This window comes from Pollachius pollachius (genome assembly GCF_949987615.1).
Source record: "Pollachius pollachius genome assembly, chromosome: 1".
NCBI lineage: Eukaryota > Metazoa > Chordata > Actinopteri > Gadiformes > Gadidae > Pollachius > Pollachius pollachius.
Window position 1 is genome coordinate 8,302,487 of NC_136934.1, and position 22,718 is coordinate 8,325,204.

Below are 22,718 nucleotides of genomic sequence, written 5' to 3' on the forward strand. Positions count from 1 at the left end.
TTTCCCTCTTTATTCTTTAATGTTGTTATTTTACTAGGTTGACCTTAATAGTAGATGTAAATGTAGTAAATGTGCAAGATGCTCTGCTGTGGAGCCCGTGGCGGTTTACAAGGTGAGTATAACGATAAAACTGCACAATTAATCAATTAATCCAGAACATCGAACCAACTAACCCTCGAACCAACTAACCCTCACTATCGAACCAACTAACCCTTGGTTCGATACACTGCCCTGCCCCCATATTGAAAGTAAGGTTTTAAAACAAGAGTCATAATCTAAACAGATTGTTCCGTATGTGAAGGGTACTAATGCTTCCCCACAACTTCCCTCTCCCTGAAATGTTTCACCCACGTTATATATTTCCCCCCATGTGAAATCGTTCCACATTAACAAGAGAATGAAAGAAAGGGAAAAGCCTTCAGACGTAACCCAACCTCTGGCCACCCTACACCAGAGGTCATTCCACCATCCACTGCTGCACATGCGAGCCCATGCTAAAGCATGTACGCCTGCAAAGACACACACACACTCACACAAACACATACGAACACGCACACACACACACACACACACACACACACACACACACACACACACACATGCAAACACACACATCAACCCCCTTGTGTCTTGATCCAAATCCCTTCTCCGGGCCAGGTGACGCAGGGCTAAGAGCATTCCTCCACTCTACCAGACGAGGGGGGGGGTTATTAGAGAGGGTAATAGATGGCAGTGGTGACGGAGGGTGCTGGTGGTGCTGGTGGTGGTGGGTGTCACCATTCCACGCCTGCTGCACCTCTGCAGGCCAGCAGATCATGTTTATCAGTAAACAGGCCGTCCCGAAGCTCAAAGGACCCGCGGCAATGAGGCCTGACACTTGAAAACACAAGCAACACGCATGTGTGTGTGTGTGTGCGTGTGGCTGTTTGTGTGTATCAGTTGGTAGGCTTTACTTCATCAGCGTGTGTGTCTGTGTGCTTGATTGGGATGATTTGTGTGGCTGTTGATTAGCATTAATCCAACAACGTAGATATGTGTGTGTGTGCGTGTATATGTGTATTTGTGTGTGTGTGTGTGTGTATTTGTATGTGTGTGTGTGTGTGTGTGTGTGATTGTGTGTGTGTGTGTGTGTGTTTGTGTATGAGCATCTGTCCGCATTTGTCTGTCTTCGCATATGTGTATCTGTGTGTGTGTGTGTGTGTGTGTGTGTGTGTGTGTGTGTGTGTGTGTGTGTGTCTTTGGAAGGGCCTGCCACCCATGGAGACATGTCAGGTAAATATTTGGGGTTGTGGGGGTGAGGGTGTGTGTATGAGTGGCCAGTGTCCAGGGAAGGCTGCGTGTCATCTCAAGCCCCTTTCACTCCTCCCAGACCCCCAGCTCACAGCCCCTCTACAAGGACCCCGGACACCCGATACTACAGGGGACGCAGCGGCCGGCCTCTGATGCTCAGCGCACCCCAAACACCCCCTCCTCAACACCAACCAAATAACTCTCAAAGCGTAGCAGCGTGGGTCTGTGATGTTTCTTCATCCATGCATTTACTTTTCACATGCACCTCGGCGGTCGGCATGGAAAAACGTGTGGCCATACGGCTTACACACATTACTCCATAAGTTGTGCTGTGAGGTATGACGAGCTCTCGCTACGGAAACACAACAGGGACAAACCTGATGTAAAAACCTTAGCTAACCTTGTAGGTCTGCTCCTTATCAGCTGAGGCCTGAATGAATTGCTGGAACTCTGTTCTGAACTGAACTGCATATGAATATGAAACATTCTAACCTGTTCTAATCAAGAATGTGTTTTCATTGTACTGCCAGTGTAGAGAGAGGGTGCTGGTCTTCTGGGTGGGGTGGGCCATGGGGCCGGTATGGATGGGCTAGGTGCTCCACCTCCACACTGGGCTGAGTGGCTGCAAAGTGGGCTCCGGGATGCCCACCTCTCCCACTGCAGCGCCAGGTGCTCTTACACCAGCACGCCACACAGGGGAGCTACAGGTTTTTATACTGCCTTCTACTGCACCACACACCCACACACACACACACACACACACACACATGCATGTGCACACACACACACCCACACATACACAAGTATGCACGCAAGGACACACACAAGGAGACACAGGCTTGCTGTAACATGTACAAGCATGGACATAGATGCATCCTTGTAGTCATACACAGAAATGTGCATGCTTATACACACACATACACACACACACACACACACACACAGTCACAAACACATACTTTATACATAGCTCATCACCTCTCGTCCCAGTTGCTGTGTTCCGTGATCAGCAGTAACACTGAAAGGGAGGCAGACGATCCAGCGAACGCAGAACACAGAGCATGTCGAGGCTGAAGGGCCGTGTTATGAGGACATATGGGATGTTGGGCAAGGAATCTCTGAAATTCATATCTGGAGGTTTGCGAAAGATTGCTAATTCAATTTTAACGCACGATGATATGGTGTAGTGCAATGGTGGTTTGTATTCAGCAAAACTATAAGAAATGCTTTAGCTAATTCGGACTGTGGCCGTGTGTCTGACTGTTTACAGGAAACATACGATGAATGAAGACTTATTCTATTTTGCATTTTGGCTTCTGCATCATGTCATTGCCTCTTGTTATATCTTGTCAGTGTCTTGCAGACGCTGTCAACAACCTTCTCAACAACAATACTTAAACCACATCATAGCTGTTATTATTATTACGAAATCCCTTCGTGTTTTGTATGACGCGTGAGAATACAGAAAAACGTGATGACCGTTGGTGTTCCTGTGAGCCCTGCGTCGCGACACGTTGCACGGGGAACGCTAATGTCGGCTACGTGGCCTACTGCGGGAGTGGACACGTTCTCATAAATATCATTACACACCCAGTCCGCCTTAAACAACATGGCAACCTGCGACAGACTACGCCACGAGAACACCAAGATTAATGAGCTGAAAGATCAGACCCAAACAAGGGTTTATTTTTTTTTGCTTGTTTTTTAAAGAACCCAATTCATTCTGATGTTTGGGCCTTCTCGGCTTCAACACCACATGGGAGGTTGCTGCAACACGCATGACTGCGAAGGATTTACTCTTGTGTGTGTTGTTTTGTTAATCTGTCAGAGGTTCCACCCATATTTTACAGTGCTACAAGGGCCCGATGGGGGCCTCCTGAAATACCTGGTTGTGAAAGAGAAGGGTTAGAACGGCAAAGGAATTCAGTGCTACCAGAGTATTGGAAAAACGTATATTTTAAGTCAATAGGCAAATGTAGCTACACATTTGGCTACTGGCTTCTAATGGGTCACAACTACAAGAGATAAGGTCTATTATGCTAAAATCTTACAGAGTATGCGAGCGGGGAGTATGAATGTATGTTTTTACATGTGAGGTAATATATTTAAAACATAACACACCATACACATTATACATTCATTTACACAAAAGGTGAGGTAGCGCTACCCCCATTTAGACTATACATTTTCTTGATAAGCAATATTATTCTTTTCAGGCATCCTACAAACTAACTTGGGGTAATACAATTAATTCCAAAAATTGGAATTCCAGATACTACTCAAAATCAATGCAATGGTTTCAGGAAAGGAAGCTTTTCCTAAATCAACAGTGTGTTCTGGCAGTTATTCATTAACATTTCATTACTTCATTACTTCATTTCCTGTGATGAAATAGGAAATAAATCATAATTTGAATGTGGCTGTATGGGCAAAAGAGTTGTATTATAACAATAAGAAAATAGTGACAGAGTAACACCCTTTAATGATTAGGCCTATTTCAATTGTATAGGATACAACTATAATTCCAGTACTTGTTTGTTTAATATGATGTTATCTATTGGGATTCGAATTCTGTTATTAAATGTATTTTAATTTTAACTTTTTGTTTTCTTTATACTGAATTTGATCTATAAAACGTGATTTATAATTAAAGGAAGGCGCTGCTAACAAATAAACTATTTAAATCACTTCACTCTCATTTGCAAAGGTAATAAAGTCAACAATTTAGGAATTCAGAATTTTGTTTAATCATTGAGAACATTTTTGAGATGAAGATAAGTTTATTGTAAAGCTTTAAATATGTAGAATACAATATAACTAATGGGAGAAGGTGTTTTTGTGAATTTTAGTTAAATAAGTAGTAGTTAGTGACATATTAATGTATGTATTTGGTATGTTTGTAAAATACATACATTTACTTTTCAGAAACGTCTTTATCTATTAAAATGTTTTGATATTTATTCTACAATATTTTATTTACAATTTAATATTTTATTTACAATTGAATAGCAAACAATTCTAAAAGAAACAGAATTTTTGGCAGAAATGGACAAAATGTGTTAACATAAACATGAATTAATAGTTTAGTGAGATAAAACAACAACCCAATGTTTTCCAAACTCCATTGGGAAATGATAATAGATTAACATAAGTACTTTCTAGTTGAGGGAAACCTTATCAGGCTCTGACATGATTAAACTCTTTGATTAAATGTTCATGTTTTCGGGCCAAATGAAATAGGTGCGGCGGCGGAACTTTTTCATTACAAATGGGGCCCTGCATCCCAGAATCCTTTGTTTTTGCTCCGCTTCTACGCCACCAAAAAAAAAAAAACCTGGCTAATGGAGGAAGTGTTTGACATTAAGGACACAGCAGTGCTTGTTTTAAAGGGAGTCGGTCATGTGGTGAGCGTTTTTGCCGGCAACCCAGTACCCCCTTAATGTGACCTGGACCTCCCAGTCAACTCTAGGGGGCTCTTTAGAAACCGTCCGATCTGGGGGGAAGAGGGTCAGTCTCAACAACCCCTGGTGAACACAAGTCAACATGCTTTAATCCTCATAGCACCTAATGTTACACTTTTGGGCACGCAATTAACCAGCTTGCTCTCTCTCTCTCTCTCTCTCTCTCTCTCTCTCTCTCTCTCTCTCTCTCTCTCTCTCTCTCTCTCTCTCTCCCTCTCTCTCTAACAGACCCAAGATGGAGCTGATGGTCGGAGGGGCCTGGGAGCCCCCCCGGAGCCCCCCTGTGAGGGCTCTGCTTTAGCTGACGGTTTCCGTGGCACAGTGCCGTGGCCACCACATGGTCCCTCATCTTTCACTGTCACTGGTGGGGAAGAGATCAAAACAAACAGGAGATGGCAGGGAGGGCCCGAGATGATGAATCGCTGTAATCAGTACGGGACAGCGCCAACGTTTACTCTGATTGGTCGGCTTTTGACAGATAACCCCCAGTTTGTTGGACCCAATGACACGAGGCACAGAGCCGGGCGCGTGACATGGGCCGTGTTATACATGAGACATTATACATGGCTGATTCATGCAAAACTGTGTTCTCATTTCCAATCCCTGCCATGGTACGGAATGTGTGCAGGACCTTCTACGTGGAGCTCATTGCGATATGTTTACATTGCGGTAAAGCGTGGAAATAGGCAAAACATTGTCGGCACGTCCATTATCGACTGGCCCCACTGCCGGGATGATGGGGACGAGGAGGGTTTTTCACATTGTTTACCATTTATGTGACATCCTGCCTCTGAATCCTCTGGGTCTGCACGGACACAGAGCACAGGAAAGGTCCATATTTCCCCATTCCCAGCCCCTAAAACCAAAAAAATCTCCTGTAGGGAACAACAGAAACACGACCATATGGTCACTGATTTTCCTGTCTCCTCCTGCATTTGGTTTCCACGGGTGGGTGCGGTTCGGGCTGGAGTTCCTCAAGGACGAAATCTCTTTGTGCCCCACAATGTCCCCTTGATGTACGCGGCCGGGCCCTGCCTGGGATGAGAGGAGCTGGAGGAGGAGGTGGGCTCCTAATGGGCATGTTATCCACATCCTGCTGACACTGGGGGAAAGGAGAGCCTCGCTGCTTGGTGTCGTAGGAAGAGCTGCCATTTTGAAATGCCAGTAAACAGCCTTCACATTCAGGGGGACAGAGGGAGTCATCAGCTTACCTCCCCAGGGGGACTTTGGACCGGGCCAAATGGAAGTGGTGGGGAGCCAAAACAGAGCAGGAGGAGGGGGAGGAAGGGAGGGAGGGAGGGCCAGCAACTGGCCCTGAGAGGTGCATTTTGTTCTGGCTAGAGTAGTGACGAACTGAATGCGGAAAACAGACACTATATTTCCCAAACTAAAAGTATGCTTTGAAGCAGCAAGTGTGGCTATATTGATAGAATACTGAATGGCAGAATAGTTCGGAGGAACATTTACAAACACACACACACAGACAGACACACACACAATGCAGCCTCAGGTTGAAGTTCATGTTTAGTAAGGCAGTGACTCTGTAAAGGGGTAATTCTCCTAATAGCTAGAGACGGTGTTGAAGGAGGGGATGAACTGGGGATCGAGAGCGGTAGGAATAGGAGGACATAGGGGGGTGTGTGTGTGTGTGTGTGTGTGTGTGTGTGTGTGTGTGTGTGTGTGTGTGTGTGTGTGTGCGTGCGTGCGTAGGTGCGTGTGTGCGTGCGTGCGAGTGTGTGTGCGTGTGTGTTTGGGGGTCCTTTTGGATGAGTCTCAGCCTTGAGCCCCCCCTCTGCCAGAAACAACAAACCCGGGGCCTTCTCATATTCAAATAAATACACAGGGTTTAGGAAGGGGGGGCATGGCGAGATAAGAAAGGGGGTGGCTGGTAGGGTCCCCGGGGGAAGCGAGCGAGGCTGACCTCTCCGCTACATTAAAAGCCTAATAAGGACCACGGGTCTAGCCGGGTGGAGCCAAGCAGGCAGTGACAGATTTATAATGAGCCCAGACCAGGCCCGCGTATTTAATACAGGGCTTAAGACGTATTAGAGGGACAAAAGGCTGCAGAGCCGGCTTGGGGAAGAAGAAAAAGGCTTTAATTAATTTGGGGGAGATCACTAGCAGTACCCCCCGCCACACACACACACAGCACCCTCCCCACCCCGAGGTCCACATCATAGGCTCCTCGCTGAAGGAATGCCAGCTATTTAGCGGCGCCGCAACCCGACGGCGGAGCAGAGGCGAGGTGATGACGACCGGGCCGCTCGGCTGGCGATTGGAAAAGGATACTTTTCAAAAGCTAAAAGCCTGGCGTTTTTTAAAAACAAAGGTGGAAGGGAGGTGGCGGGGGGTGGCGGGGGGGGGAAGAAAATAAGTGATTTTTGAAAAGGGATCGGCCCCCTCCATCTTCCACCACCCCCGCAGACCCCTGCTCTCATGCAGGCATTCCAGGTTGTTCTGGTCCTGTGCGATATTATTCCCGATGCCTCTGTGATATGTTTGATGTGAAAGAAAGGCATAGTTGGGATTTTTCATGATCCGGTTGACTCACGGAGGAGCCCCAGCTGTGTGTAGGGGCTGGCGCATGTGCATCTGATTCACCCATAATGTAAAAACTATATGTACGTGACATACATTCAGGATTTCCTTCCCAGGATTAATTATGCGTTCTTTTCTTTCGTCTATATATATATATATATATACTCAGGCCCGCCGCTCCCTATACGCAGAGTACGCAGAGTGCGTAGGGCACCAAGTACCTCGGGGGGGGCACCAGAAATTATGGTTTGTAAAAAAAATAAAAAAATAAAACTAATTAGTACATTATTGAATTAAAAAAATATATAAATTAGTTATGAAGAGGCCCTCGCGTTGGGCACCGAAACGGCCAGCAGCGGCCCTGTATATACTGTACTTCCACTGATAGGGAATGCAACATTTATGTTCACTGGAGCGTGTGTTTTTTATTTTATTATCTTACCTAAACAATATATACTATTACAATACATTAATACAACATGAATTTCCTTGGTCTTATTAAAGAAGACAAATCTAATCTCATGTTATACTGTACATGTCCTGATCGTGAATGAGTTGACTACTATTTTTGTGCTGACTCAATTTCTGTTAATGGTATGCAGATTAGATACTCCAATCGTAAATATGATAATACTCAACTTTATTTGTACCCCAATTTTAAAACAACGTTTTCAAAGCCAAGGTTTTGACATGAACAATATGAGTAATGTATGCATCATCCATGAACATATCTAAACAGATTATCTCAACTTTAAACATCCTGAATTTCACTTGTGAGAATAATTAAGAATCATCTCGTGCTAGATTCGTTTTTTTTTAATAATTTTGTTATGTTATCACTAAAATGCTAACCTTGGTGAAAGGACTTTGCAGAGTTTAGTAACGCCAAGAGGACCAGATGATGATGTGTCTGGGACCAGTCCATTGACGAACACTAACAACAATAACCCCCACCACCACCCACCATTGGAGAGCCCAAGAGCAGCCCAGCAGGAAGCCAGCAGACTGGGCTGTAGGACACGGGCTCCCTGGGAGAGAAGGTTGGACCCTAAACCCTGGACCCTAAACTGGACGTGTTGAAGGCCCATGGTTGGCAGCTGTCAGGCCTCTATTTGTTAACTCTGCAGAGATGTAGAGAGGACTTTCCCTTTGGAAACAAACAAAGAGAGTATATATTCCCATGGACAGAGGGAGGCGGAGAGGTCATAATATAGTGTGATTTGATGTGTTACTGCGTGGCGAGTGCAGAGCAACAACCCGCGCAGACAAAACAAAGTCAAGGAGCTTAAAGCGGTTAAGCTCCTCAAAAGGGAAGAGTTGCTACGTGTGTGAAAACTTGGTCTGAACAAATGGTTTTATTGGGAGCAAAGTAAATTATAAACAAATATGAATCAGGGCAAGTTGGACCTTTTTGACACCATTGGGCACAAGCAAAAATCATGAAGCAAAAACAGTCCTTTTTATTTCATAAAACATGGAAATATCGAGTCATGGCACTGTATCCTGCTTCTCACACTAAAAAGGAATCCCACATTTTCTCCTCTCGATTTATTGGTTTTGATGATGGAATCTGCCTCAGAAGAGGACATTATTTCACCTTTAGTCAACTATTGTGTTCATTTCCTTTAACTTTTTTTTAACCGGTTGTCCTTTATGACTTTCCTACTCCACAAGGAAGCATGTTTAGTGACTTTAGAAGATAAAGCAGTCACACACACACACACACACACACACACACACACACACACACACACACACACACACTCTCTCTCTCTCTCTCTCTCTGTCTCTCTCTCTCTTTCTCTCTCTCTCTCTATCGCTCTCTCTGTATCTCTCTGTATGTCTCTCTTTCTCTCTCTCTCTCTCTTTCTCTTTCTCTCTGTCTCTCTTTCTCTTTCTCTCTCTCGCTCTCTCTATCTCTCTGCACCAGTTTATGCCCACAGCTGAACTGAATGACACACATTAAGGACCGCGACCTCGCCCTTGTTCTATATAATCTCATCTAAATATTTTATAAAAAACAACAACATATTTTAGAAACAGGCAACAGGGTATTTAGGTTATAAAAATTATTTTGCAGGACGCTGAAGCAAACACCACCTATCTGTATACGTACAAAATAAATGTTTAAATCATTTCAACAACGACCTGATGGAATTCAACCAAAATACGAATGCGCAAAATACGAATGCGGAAAGAAAAGTTGGGCACAGGCCTCAACTTTACGCTCTGCATTAAAATCTGGACAATGGAAAATTAACCACTTGATGACAGATATCACAAATAGATTTTCAATTTTAAATAATGATCACCAGTCCAATAAACAAACCAAACTGTTCAAACTCGTAAACCACCGAAATCATACGGTTTAAATTGTAGTCGTTTTTTGGTTGGCATTTTTTACAAACTTAAAAAGAATAAACTTATTCTAAAATAAATGAATGAACAAGCAAGGTCATCTGTTTCTGTATGACCTTGCTTGGTCTCCACAAATGACTTTACGCGCATGACAAAATGATCCAAAGACACTGCAGTTAGTGAATCACCTAAAGGCTGCGTGTGTTGCATAAGATTAAATCTATCGTGCTGGTAGAGCAACATGTGTGCACTGGGACCAATGGAAAGGCGTATCAGTGCATTTCTAAATGCCTGCGGAGAAAGAGACACCCCGGGCTGCAACTCAGCAACTCAGCTGTCAGCGGTCAACTGCTCACTTCCTCCGCGTCTTATGCTGGGATTTAGACTAATATTTAGATAGGGTTGAGTTTTATGCATGCCGTGCGCCACCTTGGTCCCTGCAGTTTCAGTCATGCATCATGAATGTTACAATTATTGTTTTATGATCATTTGATAATGTATGATTTATTATCTGCCAATTGATTCGATCATGTTTTTAGTGCCTAAATGGTCTGGTCTAAATTGGGCCTGCACAAAACGGCCCAACAAAACCGTTGACTACACACAGGGTTTAGCTCCTGAAATCTGTATGAAAATATCGAGGTTTCCTTAAATAATTAAGAAACTGTGAGAATAAAAGACAAATCGATGTCTCTGATAATCCCTATCCAAAGTAGCATATTGTATAAGCTATGAACTGTTCATTTTTTAATTATTCAAATTAAATGATTATTATGCATTCATTGCATTGGGCCTATTGGATACAAAATCACTTAATAAAAGCAAATTTTATTCTATATTCTTAAGGGGCCGTTGTTTGTTCGTTTGGAAATATAAGTGCATACATTTGACTATTTATAATGGCAAACTTTACATTTTACATATACAATTTTGTAAAAATGTGTCAAAAAAAAGTGAGAAACAAGTAGGCCATGCCTATAATGTGCGTTGATAACAGGCTATTTCATATTTTCACTTTTAGGCCTAATCAGGCGTTCAAATGTCCATGTAAACAACTATTATTTACAAGGCCCGTTCGTTCTTTAATAAAAAACTATTTCTGTTTTTAGCACCTGAGTCTTTTTTTAAAGCCTACGTTTGTCGCTCCGACGCATATCTGGTGAGATGAAGGGACTCGTAGGCAATACGAAAATCCATAATTTCTTTCATATTCTAAAAAAAATAAATAAATCACATTTACCCACAGAAAAGTTAAAAATACTAATACCTCAGCTATTTCTTCCAAGGTTGCATCATATGCGACATGGCCCGACAGGGCCCTCAAAATAGTTTAGTCTTAATAACTAGACATACAGTCAATTCAGTCATTTATATAATACAGTCTTTATTAACCTGCTCGCTGTAATCCTTCTTTGTTAAGGGAGCCAAGGCAACTGACAATTAAAATATAGGCTAATTAATACATGCTTTCAATCAACAAAAATAACCACCTGTAGTTCAGATAGGACCAGATAGGCCTACTAAAAGACCCTTTGTAGAGATTGTAATAGGCCAATCCTGACCTGTACAGCGACCTAAAATCAAATAGGAAACACATGCGGTCCTGGAAACCCCTCCGCACGTCAGTGTGTACGCCGGAATAGCGCGCGTAAAAGTAGGGGGAAATTAACGAGAAAAATGCACAACGTGGCCTATTTGTTTTTTATTGGTGGCAAATGAAATGCACGAAATAGGGAGTAATAAACGTTCCGTCCGGCTTAAAAAATATGAATGAAAACGAATATAAGGTACCTCGTCCTCGTTTCCCTTTTTTATAACTGTCTGAAATTGCTTGGTACTATTGCATGTAGGATATTGGGCTGCACCAAACGACCAATTCCCAGGCTTATTCATCTCAAATAAGAGGCAGCCACTGTTGGTCTGGACGTCCGCAGTGTCTCGTCTGTCCTCGCCGTGCCGGAGGAGAGGATAGCAGGCCTTCCAGCGATGTCATCGGTCTCTTCCCATCTAAATCAACTCCTGTATTTTGTCAGTAGTCACCTGCGTATTTACAAAGGACGCTTCCGCCTCGACAAGGATTGAAAGGCGATCCGGTATCAATCAAACGTCACCTCCATTACAAATAATGGAATAGACGCACATGTTTTGAGATGAAGTGGTACTATAACGATCCCCCAGACAGATCACCGCTGTAATAACGTTTAATAGCATCGACGCGTGCAATTAAAGAAGGCTACACCATGTGTTATTGCTTTGTCGCGTTTCATTTCACGCCTTATTAATTGTTCTGTTTGTTACAATGGTGTGTCTGAGTCGTTCTCTCTGTCAGTCTGGCCGTAATATGAGTCAAAACCTGCTGTATATATGTGTATAGTGAGTGTGTTTGTGTAATTCGCCTCCATTAGAAACATCCAAAACAACATCCAATATATAATCATGTAAATAGCACAGAAGTGCCTGCTGGTAACGAGTTTATCCAACCGGGACGCATGCAGTTACAATCCAAACGGTGTAAATTAGATTAAATTCTGCTCTATCGCAGTGCCTTCTGCCAAACACAACGTCCCTTACAGCTGATTGGTAATTAAACTAACTGTGAGAACCATCGCAATACTTGGGGCGCCAGAGGTCACGGTCCGCGGTGAGGCCACGCGCGTTGACGTGTAATAGGTTAATATATATTAAAAAAATAGAATTAGAATAAAGCATTTAAATTGTCCTGGAGCCAATTGTTCTCCCTCCATAATATAGCAAGTCATGATTATATGAATAATAACAACACTGCACCTAAATTAAGTGCATACAAATTGTATTTAATAGAAAAAGATTAAGATATAAAGTGGGTGGGGGCTCGGATGGTTAGATCGACGTGGGTGGGACGGATAAAGTAAAAAAATAACAAGATGTGAATCAATTATGAAGCGTTGGAGTAATATATCATTATAAATTGCAGTATAAATAGAAGACAGTCGAAAGATTTACGAATAACAGTAGATTGACAGCACATACAGTTCCACAGGAACACTCGTGACGGCGCAGGCTTTTTTGGGGGTCGGATCCACCCGAAAAAAAACAAAACTGAGAACCAGCAACCCCCCATACGCGTAATTTACAGTACAGTCAAGTATATAGCGGACATTTACGTTTTTTTCAACTAAGCGGATTTCAAATGCTACACTGGACATGATTGACAAGGCCTTATTCAAATAAAACATCAAGTGCAGAACGTCCCCCCCCCCCCCCCCTGCGTGGTTCATGGGAGGCGTGGAGCTCTCCCTCCTGACCTTCTCTCAGCGGTAGCGCTTCTCCTCCGGGCGCACCAGAGCACCGACATGACATCACCCGCCACCGACCGGGGGAAGAAGGCGAACTCGTAGTGCGGATGAACCATGTTTTGATGACTAGGCTACAAGACGACGTGTGCTCGGGACGGAACCAATTAATCCGTGAACAGGCGAACTTTTCGAGTTGGACACGTCTTCAGAATAGCCGTGGGGAATGCGCACTGCTTCGATAACCCAGTAGCTGCCGAGTGGCCGAACTATAACACGATCTACAGTGGCGGAATGTTCAACTCTCTCGGCGCATTCTGGTTTCCATTGTGCACAGCCTTGCCTCGCGTTCTGCGCGCACCCAGCGAGTAGAAGGCGAAGGAGGGACGTGCTTTTCTCAGGGTGCTTTCCTTGTCTATGGACGACAGCGGTCCCCTCTCTCCAAAGGCAAATGCTTTCAGTATCGCCTCTCTGATTTCAGCAGCAGAGCAAGTAGGACACTCGGCGTTTGACCAACGAGGAACTGGCCTGGATAAGGCAGAGCTGCACAGCTGCAGTTCCTATAAAATGCACTACAGTACTGTCACCCGGGAAATGGAAGGTACGAGCTCGCTCTTCATGATCACCGTGCGATATAATTTGTTCGTTTGGTAAACCTTTCTTGATCTTGTTTTATTTATAATCTCAGCGCGTAAACTAAACAAGCAATAAAACAATACATCAAAAGTATGCTTATCCGCGCAAAAGCCGACCGAGTAGTCTAACCGCACAGATACAAGCAGTGACTGAACGCATGAATGAAATTACTTAGAAGAAAAACTTTTGCGGTTTGCAAAAAAATGAAAACGTGCAAAACCCTGAAGTTCACAGTCTAAAAGACGTCCATCCACGCAGAGCAGACCAACGTGCCGCATAGAGTCAACTTAATTTGGAGATTAGGAAATGCATGAAAGGTGAAGCTATACGAGTAGGGTTTCAACGAGCACCCGTGCGTAATGTTTAAAACACAACATAAAGGCCTTTCCCCTCAGTGAAATGGATATCCGATACTATTGCCAATCCTAACAAAAACATCAATACATTGTCCACTCAATACGGAACGCAGCCTGTTTGTTTGTTCATGCAAATCAATGTTTGTTTACCTTGTAAATAGTTTACTCTCCACTGTGCCAGCCATCCCGTCTATTGTTAACAGTGGCGATGGGGGCGATACCCTTATCCTAAAGTAAATGGGTGCCGGAAAGCCCATTAAAAAGGGGCGCACTTCACTGTCACTCAGTCCCGTCCCGTGGCGTGGAAAGCATATAGGCCCTACCTGCAGTTCCTTATCTAAATAGAAATAAGAACCGGTTTTATCGTAAAGGGGAGGCCCTCTGTGGGAGATAAGAGAGAAGGCTGGCTTGTAGTTTACCATATGTGAGAGGCGCAGTGCAGAGGCCGCGCGGAATAACTTGGGAGCGCAACCATCCGAGAATACAATCACGCGCATACGCTGTATTTTCCTTTATTTTTTCCATTCTGACAACAGCGTTTTGCTCAACGTTTTTTGCTATTATCGGGATCGGCTGGCAGTTGATGCCTCACCGGATTAATGAACTATCGGGACGGGAACTTTAAACTAGATATAGGTGCTTTGCGCCTTGATCATCTTCTTCTATACACAAACTGTATCCTGCACGATTCCAAATATTGTCTTTTGACCTGTTTTTGTGCTATTCTAACGTTCAACGCATATAGTAAATCCAGTTTTTGGAATGATTTCAGCAATATCCAGTCCATGGCTGACGCAGCTATCCCATTTTTGCGATGTTGCAGCCTTCACGACGAGTAGTATAAGCAACCTGAATACGGCGGGGAGCTATCATCTGTCCCCCTCCCCTGGAGACCCGTACAGCCAACATGAAGCTCACTTTGAGCCTTGTCCGGCGGCTCAGCACAACTACAACTACCCTGGCTCGAACCCGGGACAGGCGCAACAGAGCGACTCGGGGACGTCCAACTGCTCCTCTTCGTCCTCCAACTCTACACCCAACAGCAAGTCCATAGTGAAGAAAAATCCTAAAGTGGCCAACATTAACGTTCAGCTGGAGATGAAAGCTTTATGGGACGAGTTTAATCAACTTGGGACGGAGATGATAGTTACCAAAGCTGGAAGGTGAGTACATGAAAAAAGAACACACACACACACACACACACACACACACACACACACACACACACACACACACGCAAACCAGACAGGGGCACTAATTCAACTCAGATAAAGTTGTATGCTAGACATAGACAGCTAAGAAACATTGTTAAACTGTATGTTGAGTCTGATGACAAAAATAACCCGAGGTTATGAGAGATGCAGTTTTTTATATAGAAATTGGCGTGAACTAAATCGGATTAAGTCAACACGGGCCACTTTGGGCTTATAGGCCTATAGAGTAGACTGCACTTCACAAAAAATGCACAGGAAAATTGCACAATGTTGGACTTTGAAATCAAGGTGTATATATGAGGATATTTTTATATATTTGGTTTTAGACTTTCTGGAATGCATGATAGGCCTATATGTTTTCCTAAATATTTGTGGGTCATTAGGGAACTTGATATTTTTAGGGAAGAACTTGGCTATTATGGCCAGACGTTTATGAAAATTACTGTATGAAGAGGAAAAAGTATTAATCTTTATGACTATGATTATTTATTAATATTAACATTATTGTTATTACTATTAGGGGATTTAAGAATGACAAAAGCCATCCCCATATTATAAGTGCGCAACAGGTCAAGTAGGACTAGGCATACTGATTAAAGCAAATATGTCTCAATTAATACCGCAATATCTTACTGGACTTTTACAAAAGTCCAGTATCAAATTGGCCTACCACTTATATTACAAATCCTTCAATTAATGGGAAGTTACATACATTGCGGCTTCCTTCTGGGAGCAAAGGGGTAGATCAATTGCAGCTTCTAGAAAGCTAGAAAAAGCGCAGAGAAGCACTTAAATGCTACTTCAGCTTCACCTATCCAAAACTGGCGCTTTGAACACAACCCGTCGTTAATTGAGCGTTGATTTGAGGCTCCCTTTCCCTGGAGCTCAACTTTCAGTGAAACTTTTCTGACATAAGGTGAATATATAATCTGCAGTCATGCCCTGTGTGGTTGTGCGCGTTAGTAGACGCGTGTCCGTGCGTGATGAGGTCGCTCGCTTAGAAAGGCCTGGAATGGATCAGACGGAAGAGAAATAATTAAAGTGAATTGCCAGAGGTTATATAAATGGAGCAGGACGGACAAAAACAACAACACATCTCTTTGGATATCAACTCCAGCGATGCCCATAGGCCAACTGTGGCTATCTTTACTGCCTAAGTAGGCTGCTAGGATTGCGTAACGTTGCATGGCGCACAAAAATCAAGTAGGTGTCGGCCTAATTATGGTTTTATCAAAACAATAAAATAAGGTTAAATTAAATAATGTCTACATAGGCTTAGGAAAATACATTTTCGAAATCTCGATTTAAACAAGGGCTTAATACATATAAATGCTGGTAAAATATATTGACGCTGCTAACTTTCCATTTGTCTTTCCCCTACAAGGCGAATGTTTCCAACTTTCCAAGTAAAAATATTTGGGATGGATCCCATGGCAGACTATATGCTCCTGATGGACTTTCTACCGGTAGACGACAAACGATACAGGTACAATTACACAGAATGTCAGTATAGCCCAACACGATGAAACAGTTGCATGTAATGACCTTGATTTCAATAATTTAATCGGTGAAATATCTACAAATGTTTTGCATGTTCAAACGGGCCAATTCATTCGACTTTTGGTTATAGGGTAGCCTACGCGAGGAAAACATAATAACAATAACACGTTTTTCGATTTTGTTCCTTCTTTCCTAGGTATGCATTCCACAGCTCGTCGTGGTTGGTGGCCGGTAAGGCGGACCCCGCCACCCCAGGGAGGGTGCACTACCACCCCGACTCCCCTGCCAAAGGCGCGCAGTGGATGAAGCAAATTGTCTCTTTCGATAAACTCAAACTCACCAACAACCTACTGGATGACAACGGCCATGTGAGTACACTGACAACTGGGATTTTATATGGACATTATCATGCTTTATATGAACATTATCATGAAATTATATAATTCAAAGGACTGCAGAATGCCTCAAGTTTTAAATGAAAATATATAAGTAGTAAGTGCATTGCGTCTGTATATTAGTCTTTATATTTTAGATAACCTCACATTAGAAAGGTGAAACCCCCTCAAAAGCCCACAGTAAAACAATGGCAGCAAGCCACTGGAAACATTTTACTAGTGGAAAATATTCGAGATATATTTAGTCTTCTATTTTCCCTAAAAAGGAAATATATAAGGACTGAGCCTAAATGGCTATGGACTAAACTGCCAGCCAGCCTCCGTGGACCATGTGAAATGATTATAGGCCTAGGCATTTAACTAGAGTTCAAGTGATTTCACCCGTGTTAAATATGGAATCAAATGCATCATCGTGTCTAATCTCCACGGGAACTGTGGTGTTATCCTTCAACTCTTTTTCTCCACTGTGAAAAGCTCAGAAAAGAAAATAAGAAGTTGAAATGCGCATTAAGAACGCTGCGTAAAATGCATGTTGTAACATCAATAACCGTAGGCTACTGTAATATTGACATTGGTTTTCTGTCTTGTTAAAGATCATCCTGAACTCCATGCATCGATACCAGCCAAGGTTCCACGTCGTTTACGTGGATCCCCGCAAAGACAGTGAAAAATATGCCGAGGAGAATTATAAAACGTTCGTGTTCGAGGAGACGCGGTTCACGGCGGTCACCGCGTACCAGAACCACCGGGTGAGTGGCCGCCGACCGGCCTTCAAATAGAGAGCTATTGGAATGAACTGTGAGCCTATGGAAATTACCTTTGAACCTGCGCAGTTTCTATATTATTGGTGGAATATTATTAAAGCCCTGAATGAACGGCTGCATACATGGCTATAATAATGTATTATAACGCAGAGAGTATTTATATTATTAAGCAATTGGGATTCGACTTAAATCTCAGTAGGTCTATAGGCCTAACTGGATACCATTTCTGCATTCCATTCCTGTTTTTGGGTAATATTCATAATAATTGTGATTATTCGTCCCTATTGTTGGGTCGAAGTAGGCCTATAAATTATTGAATATTGATGATTCCACCGTTTGGCTGCATAAAGTTAAGAACCATAAGCGATTGATGTCTGCGCACAGCTGTGCAGTTCTGTCAATTTGTTTGGCATATTAATTATTTTGTGTAAGTTCCGTATTATATATTTTCGTATCTTTCTAAATCGGTCATTAGATGGTAGAGTTTTAGTAGTTTATCTGCCCTGGATACGGAGACACATGTCATGTGACGTGTTTTTAAGTAAAACCGAAGACCAGTTTTGAATAGGTTTACTGTAAAATAATAACACAAATAAATGCATAAGCCTACATACATATATGCCTATTCTTATTATAATATTGAAATAGTGGATTTAAAAATGAATTGATAATATGCAAGTGCAATTTCATATTGAATTTTGCCTAGTGGTAAAGATGCTATGAATGCAATTTTTTGGCACATTTTTTTCTTTATCAGCCATTCAATTTGCAAAGCGGTTTTGATTTTATTAGGCCTACATTCAATTAGGCAACTCATCTTAAATAGCAAGGTGAACCGTAGTTTTAGTAGTTTATCTGCCCTGGATACGGAGACACATGTCATGTGACGTGTTTTTAAGTAAAACCGAAGACCAGTTTTGAATAGGTTTACTGTAAAATAATAACACAAATAAATCAATAAGCCTACATACATATATGCCTATTCTTATTATAATATTGAAATAGTGGATTTAAAAATGAATTGATAATATGTAAGTGCAATTTCATATTGAATTTTGCCTAGTGGTAAAGATGCTATGAATGCAATTTTTTGGCACATTTTTTTCTTTATCAGCCATTCAATTTGCAAAGCGGTTTTGATTTTATTAGGCCTACATTCAATTAGGCAACTCATCTTAAATAGCAAGGTGAACCGTTTTATACGTTAAAATACATAAACACCAGATCCAATTAATAACAGCCCTTTATTAATATATCTTTATAAGCACTGTTAACTGCAATCAGCAAATGATTAATATGTACCCTAAATCTTTTTTAAAAATATGACACTATAAACATCACCATAACTCAGCAGTTTGCTATTTTCAAACACCACATGCGTTACCGAAAACCCATTTCTCAAAACCAGAGAGCTCATTGTGAATAATTAATAATCAGACCAACGTTACACTCATATGCTGTGTGCAGGTTTCTAGGTCAAACTTAAGAGTTTTGTAAATGCCGGAGGCATATGGCAAGAGATCTGACTTTGGCCTTTTCTTCATGCTTGCAGATCACACAGCTGAAGATCGCCAGCAATCCCTTCGCCAAGGGCTTCAGAGACTGTGACCCGGAGGATTGGTGAGCGTTCTGAACATCATAATAACAAACTTCAACTTTCAGTCTTCACTTTGGCTCACAAATTAATTTTAAATTATGAGCACCTGAAGAATAAATAACATCGAATCAATCAACCCAGGGAGTTTTTTTTCTTCTGAAATAAAGGCATGGAAAGCTAATTCAAACTAAATAAAAGGATGCAATGGAAAAGTTACATACTGCAGGTTTAAAATTAATTAAACCAAAAAACCTAAATAGAGTAACTGCCTGTGTAAATATATAGATCTGCTGACTTTTTGTGAGAAAGTTTTGGGGGTCTCTATAAGGTATGTCCACTTGGGCAGAGATGGAAAAAACATTGGCTGTTAGGAATTCTGCAAAATACACAGCCTTTGGAATTACAAACAGGACATTGAACTTATTAAGAAGTTCAATTGTCATAGCATAATGGGTATTTACTAATTTAGGGCCAGCCATCCAAGATTGCATTCCTTGCATAGAATGCATGCATCTGCATTGATTTTGTTGATGTTTGAGTCTATTTAAGCCGTCAATGTTCATTATATGAAGAGTGAAACAATATCCTCTTTGTGCTGCAGGCCCAGGAATCACAGGCCCGGCTCGCTGCCGATAATGAGTGCGTTTGCCAGAACGAGGAACCCAATGTCATCTCCCCCTCAGCAGAACGGCTCAGAGAAAGGTTCGGCACACACCGCTTGTTTTCCAACAAATCCTGGTCTCACACGGCTGCACCCGGGACACGGTCCCACTCGGTTTTAAGAAAGCTAATATCATTGTTTTAAAACGGTGCATTTCAGCACCTCCGTCTGGGTCTTATTGTTTTGGCCGTCAGACGTATTCTAGAGCAGTGTGACATCCACATTCATAAGGCAGGAACAGACACGCTAAACGTCCAACAGGTCCTCAGACTCCCATTGCAAACACAAAAGGGCAGCGCTGTGTGTCTCTCCGTGTCTTGACTCCGCCTCTCCCGCGTTGACTCCCCGCAGAGGACATCCGACGGGACTACGACCGCGACCCCGCCGGCACGCCCGTCCACGGCGACTCCGCCCACCAGCTGATGTCCCGGGTCCTCAGCCCGGCGCTGCCCGTGCCCGGGGGTCTCCACTCCGTCCCCCTCGGCGGCGGCCGCCCAAGCCCCCCGCCGCCGCCCCACGACCTGCGGGCCGACCCCCACCCGCTGTCCCCGGACACGCTGCACCACCACCCGTACAAGTACCCCAACACGTACGAACACTACCTCGGCGCCAAGGCCCGGCCCTCGCCGTACCAGCTGCCGGGCATCCGGGGGCACACGTACCACCACCACCACCACCACATGAGCCCCGCCACGGCCAACATGTACTCTGCCACGAGCGCCCCGGCCAACTACGACTACGGGCCGCGGTAGTGCCGGGGGCGGCGGCGTCTGTAGCATCTGGACTAGCTTCACCAGCGCCACCCCTGGAAATACAAACAAGATCAGCACGACTCTCTGTCTGAGTGTGCGCTGTTGCAACATCTGGGGCGTGTTCGTATCAGCATTTCTCACTGGCTGGATATTAAGGCCCCTCCCGTTGCCTCACCATTTATTACCCCCCCCCCCCCCCCCCCCAACCCCCACGTATCCCTCCACGCACTGACTCACACACACACACACACACACACCAAGCAAAACAAACATGGACCCGGCCGTATTTATTTTTGTGATGATGAGGAGGATGATGATGAGTCTCCGCGTGAAGTATGGGCATGTCTCCGAGCACTTCCCGACACCCGCATTAAGGTCTGAACCCCCCGCCCCGCCACGGCATGGCGGAGGTTCATCACCTTTCCGACAGCGTAGACGCTACGTGACTGCAGCCCCCCTCCCCCAGCCCCTGACCCCCAGACCCCTCCCTCCCAGCCTAACGCGGACAATGTTCTCGGGCACAGAACCGGAATGGAATTGAATTCTTTTTTTTTGTTGTTGTGTTGGATGCACTTTTTTTTTATTTTCTTTGCTTTCAAAAAAGCCATATAATATTATATAGTCCGTCTGAGGTTTAGATAGACGAGATGTTTGCATGTTGAGCTCATCAGCGAGCGTGTGGAAACACACCCCCCGATGTTTTTGTGTGAGGAGGTTAAAAATAAAATGAAAATCAAGAAGAGAGACTGAATTTGGGAAAATAAAAAACGTTCTGAGCACAAGCCCCTCTGAGAGGCTCGTGCCATGGCACTGACCTGCAGCAATAGTAAGTAAATCAACAAATGAATAAATACATCAGAATAACCGTTCTGTATCTGTAAAGCAAACATTAAAAAACATGTAATTCTTTCAAAATGGCCAACATGTTTCCGTTCGAAGCCTGCTCTGCTGTTTCAAGATGGGGAGGAATAGATTAGCTGGTACTGATAGCTTTGTTCCTGTTTTCTGAGATCCCTGGATTTAGGAGCTTGAATGGGCGGTGCATGTGCACTCTGGAGGACTGGGGAAGCTGTCTAAACATTCACCAGCCCTACAATGAACTGCAGTTCAAATGTGGGGATCCGCACCTGGCTGTATGAAATATGCATGCATACACACATCCCGTACACACATGCTTAGGGACAGAGAGACACACTTACAAACACGCACGCACACGCACACACACACACACAAACACATGTACATGTCTGATTGAGCACATACACATGTGCGGCCACACACACACACACACACACACACACACACACACACACACACACAAATACACACACACACACATACAGGATAGCTGGTCGGATCTATTAGATGGTCTAACATATCAAAGGGGTAAGCAACATTAATTAATATATACGATAAAGTTAAATAAGTGAGATAAGGTAATGAATAAAAGAAAATCGTGGTGGTAATTGTTTTATATTGGCCTGCTTTTTGCATGTCCTATATTATATTATTTGTTGATTGATTTTATTCTCAAACTTGATTAATGTCAAAAGTGCTCCATGGCACACGTTTCCGAGAAATTCAGACCATCAAGGCACATAAATAAAAGATGAAAACAAGAACATTTCCTCCGACCAAAAGGATATCATTCTTCACATGTAATGGGACAGTTCTGTGATATTTTCTTTGAGGAATGCTTTGTTGTCAAGGTTAATCTCAATGGGAAAAAAAACGTCTACTTTGGGATTTGTTGCTGTCACGGAGCAGAAAGGAAACGCACTACTGATTCTTTTCATAATGTATTTTTTTCTGCGAACACGTTTGCCTTTGAGCGCCGAGGTAAAGAAAGGGACGCCGCGACGCGTGCCTGACCTATGACTGTTAATGGCTTGTAAAGGAGTCAAAGGTTAAATAATGTTTCCAC

The 22,718-nt window shown here is 43.3% G+C and overlaps 1 protein-coding gene across 2 annotated transcripts; it reads left to right on the plus strand.

Moving 5' to 3' along the window:
• The first annotated feature begins 12,932 nt into the window (after positions 1-12,932).
• Positions 12,933-22,250, plus strand: tbx1 (T-box transcription factor 1). Of its 2 annotated transcripts, none has more exons than XM_079751324.1 (8): positions 12,933-13,520; positions 14,684-15,074; positions 16,510-16,611; positions 16,822-16,993; positions 17,614-17,769; positions 19,337-19,404; positions 19,983-20,083; positions 20,394-22,250. In XM_079751324.1, exons 1-8 carry the CDS (start codon positions 13,337-13,339, stop codon positions 20,792-20,794), a joined length of 1,575 nt encoding a protein of 524 aa, XP_079607450.1. In that variant the 5' UTR covers positions 12,933-13,336; the 3' UTR covers positions 20,795-22,250. The 2 variants fall into 2 exon arrangements, with proteins under 2 accessions (XP_079607450.1, XP_079607451.1); XM_079751325.1 differs by having other exon boundaries at positions 12,934-13,520; positions 14,735-15,074.
• The last annotated feature ends 468 nt before the right edge of the window (positions 22,251-22,718 follow it).

What these genes read in the sequence shown, in the direction of transcription:
- tbx1 (XM_079751324.1), top strand. Translation starts at nt 13,337, where the DNA reads ATGGACGACAGCGGTCCCCTCTCTCCAAAGGCAAATGCTTTCAGTATC. An exon ending in TGTCACCCGGGAAATGGAAG is followed by an intron (nt 13,521 to 14,683) that starts GTACGAGCTCGC and finishes GAATGATTTCAG; the next exon opens with CAATATCCAGTCCATGGCTG. An exon ending in ATAGTTACCAAAGCTGGAAG is followed by an intron (nt 15,075 to 16,509) that starts GTGAGTACATGA and finishes TTCCCCTACAAG; the next exon opens with GCGAATGTTTCCAACTTTCC.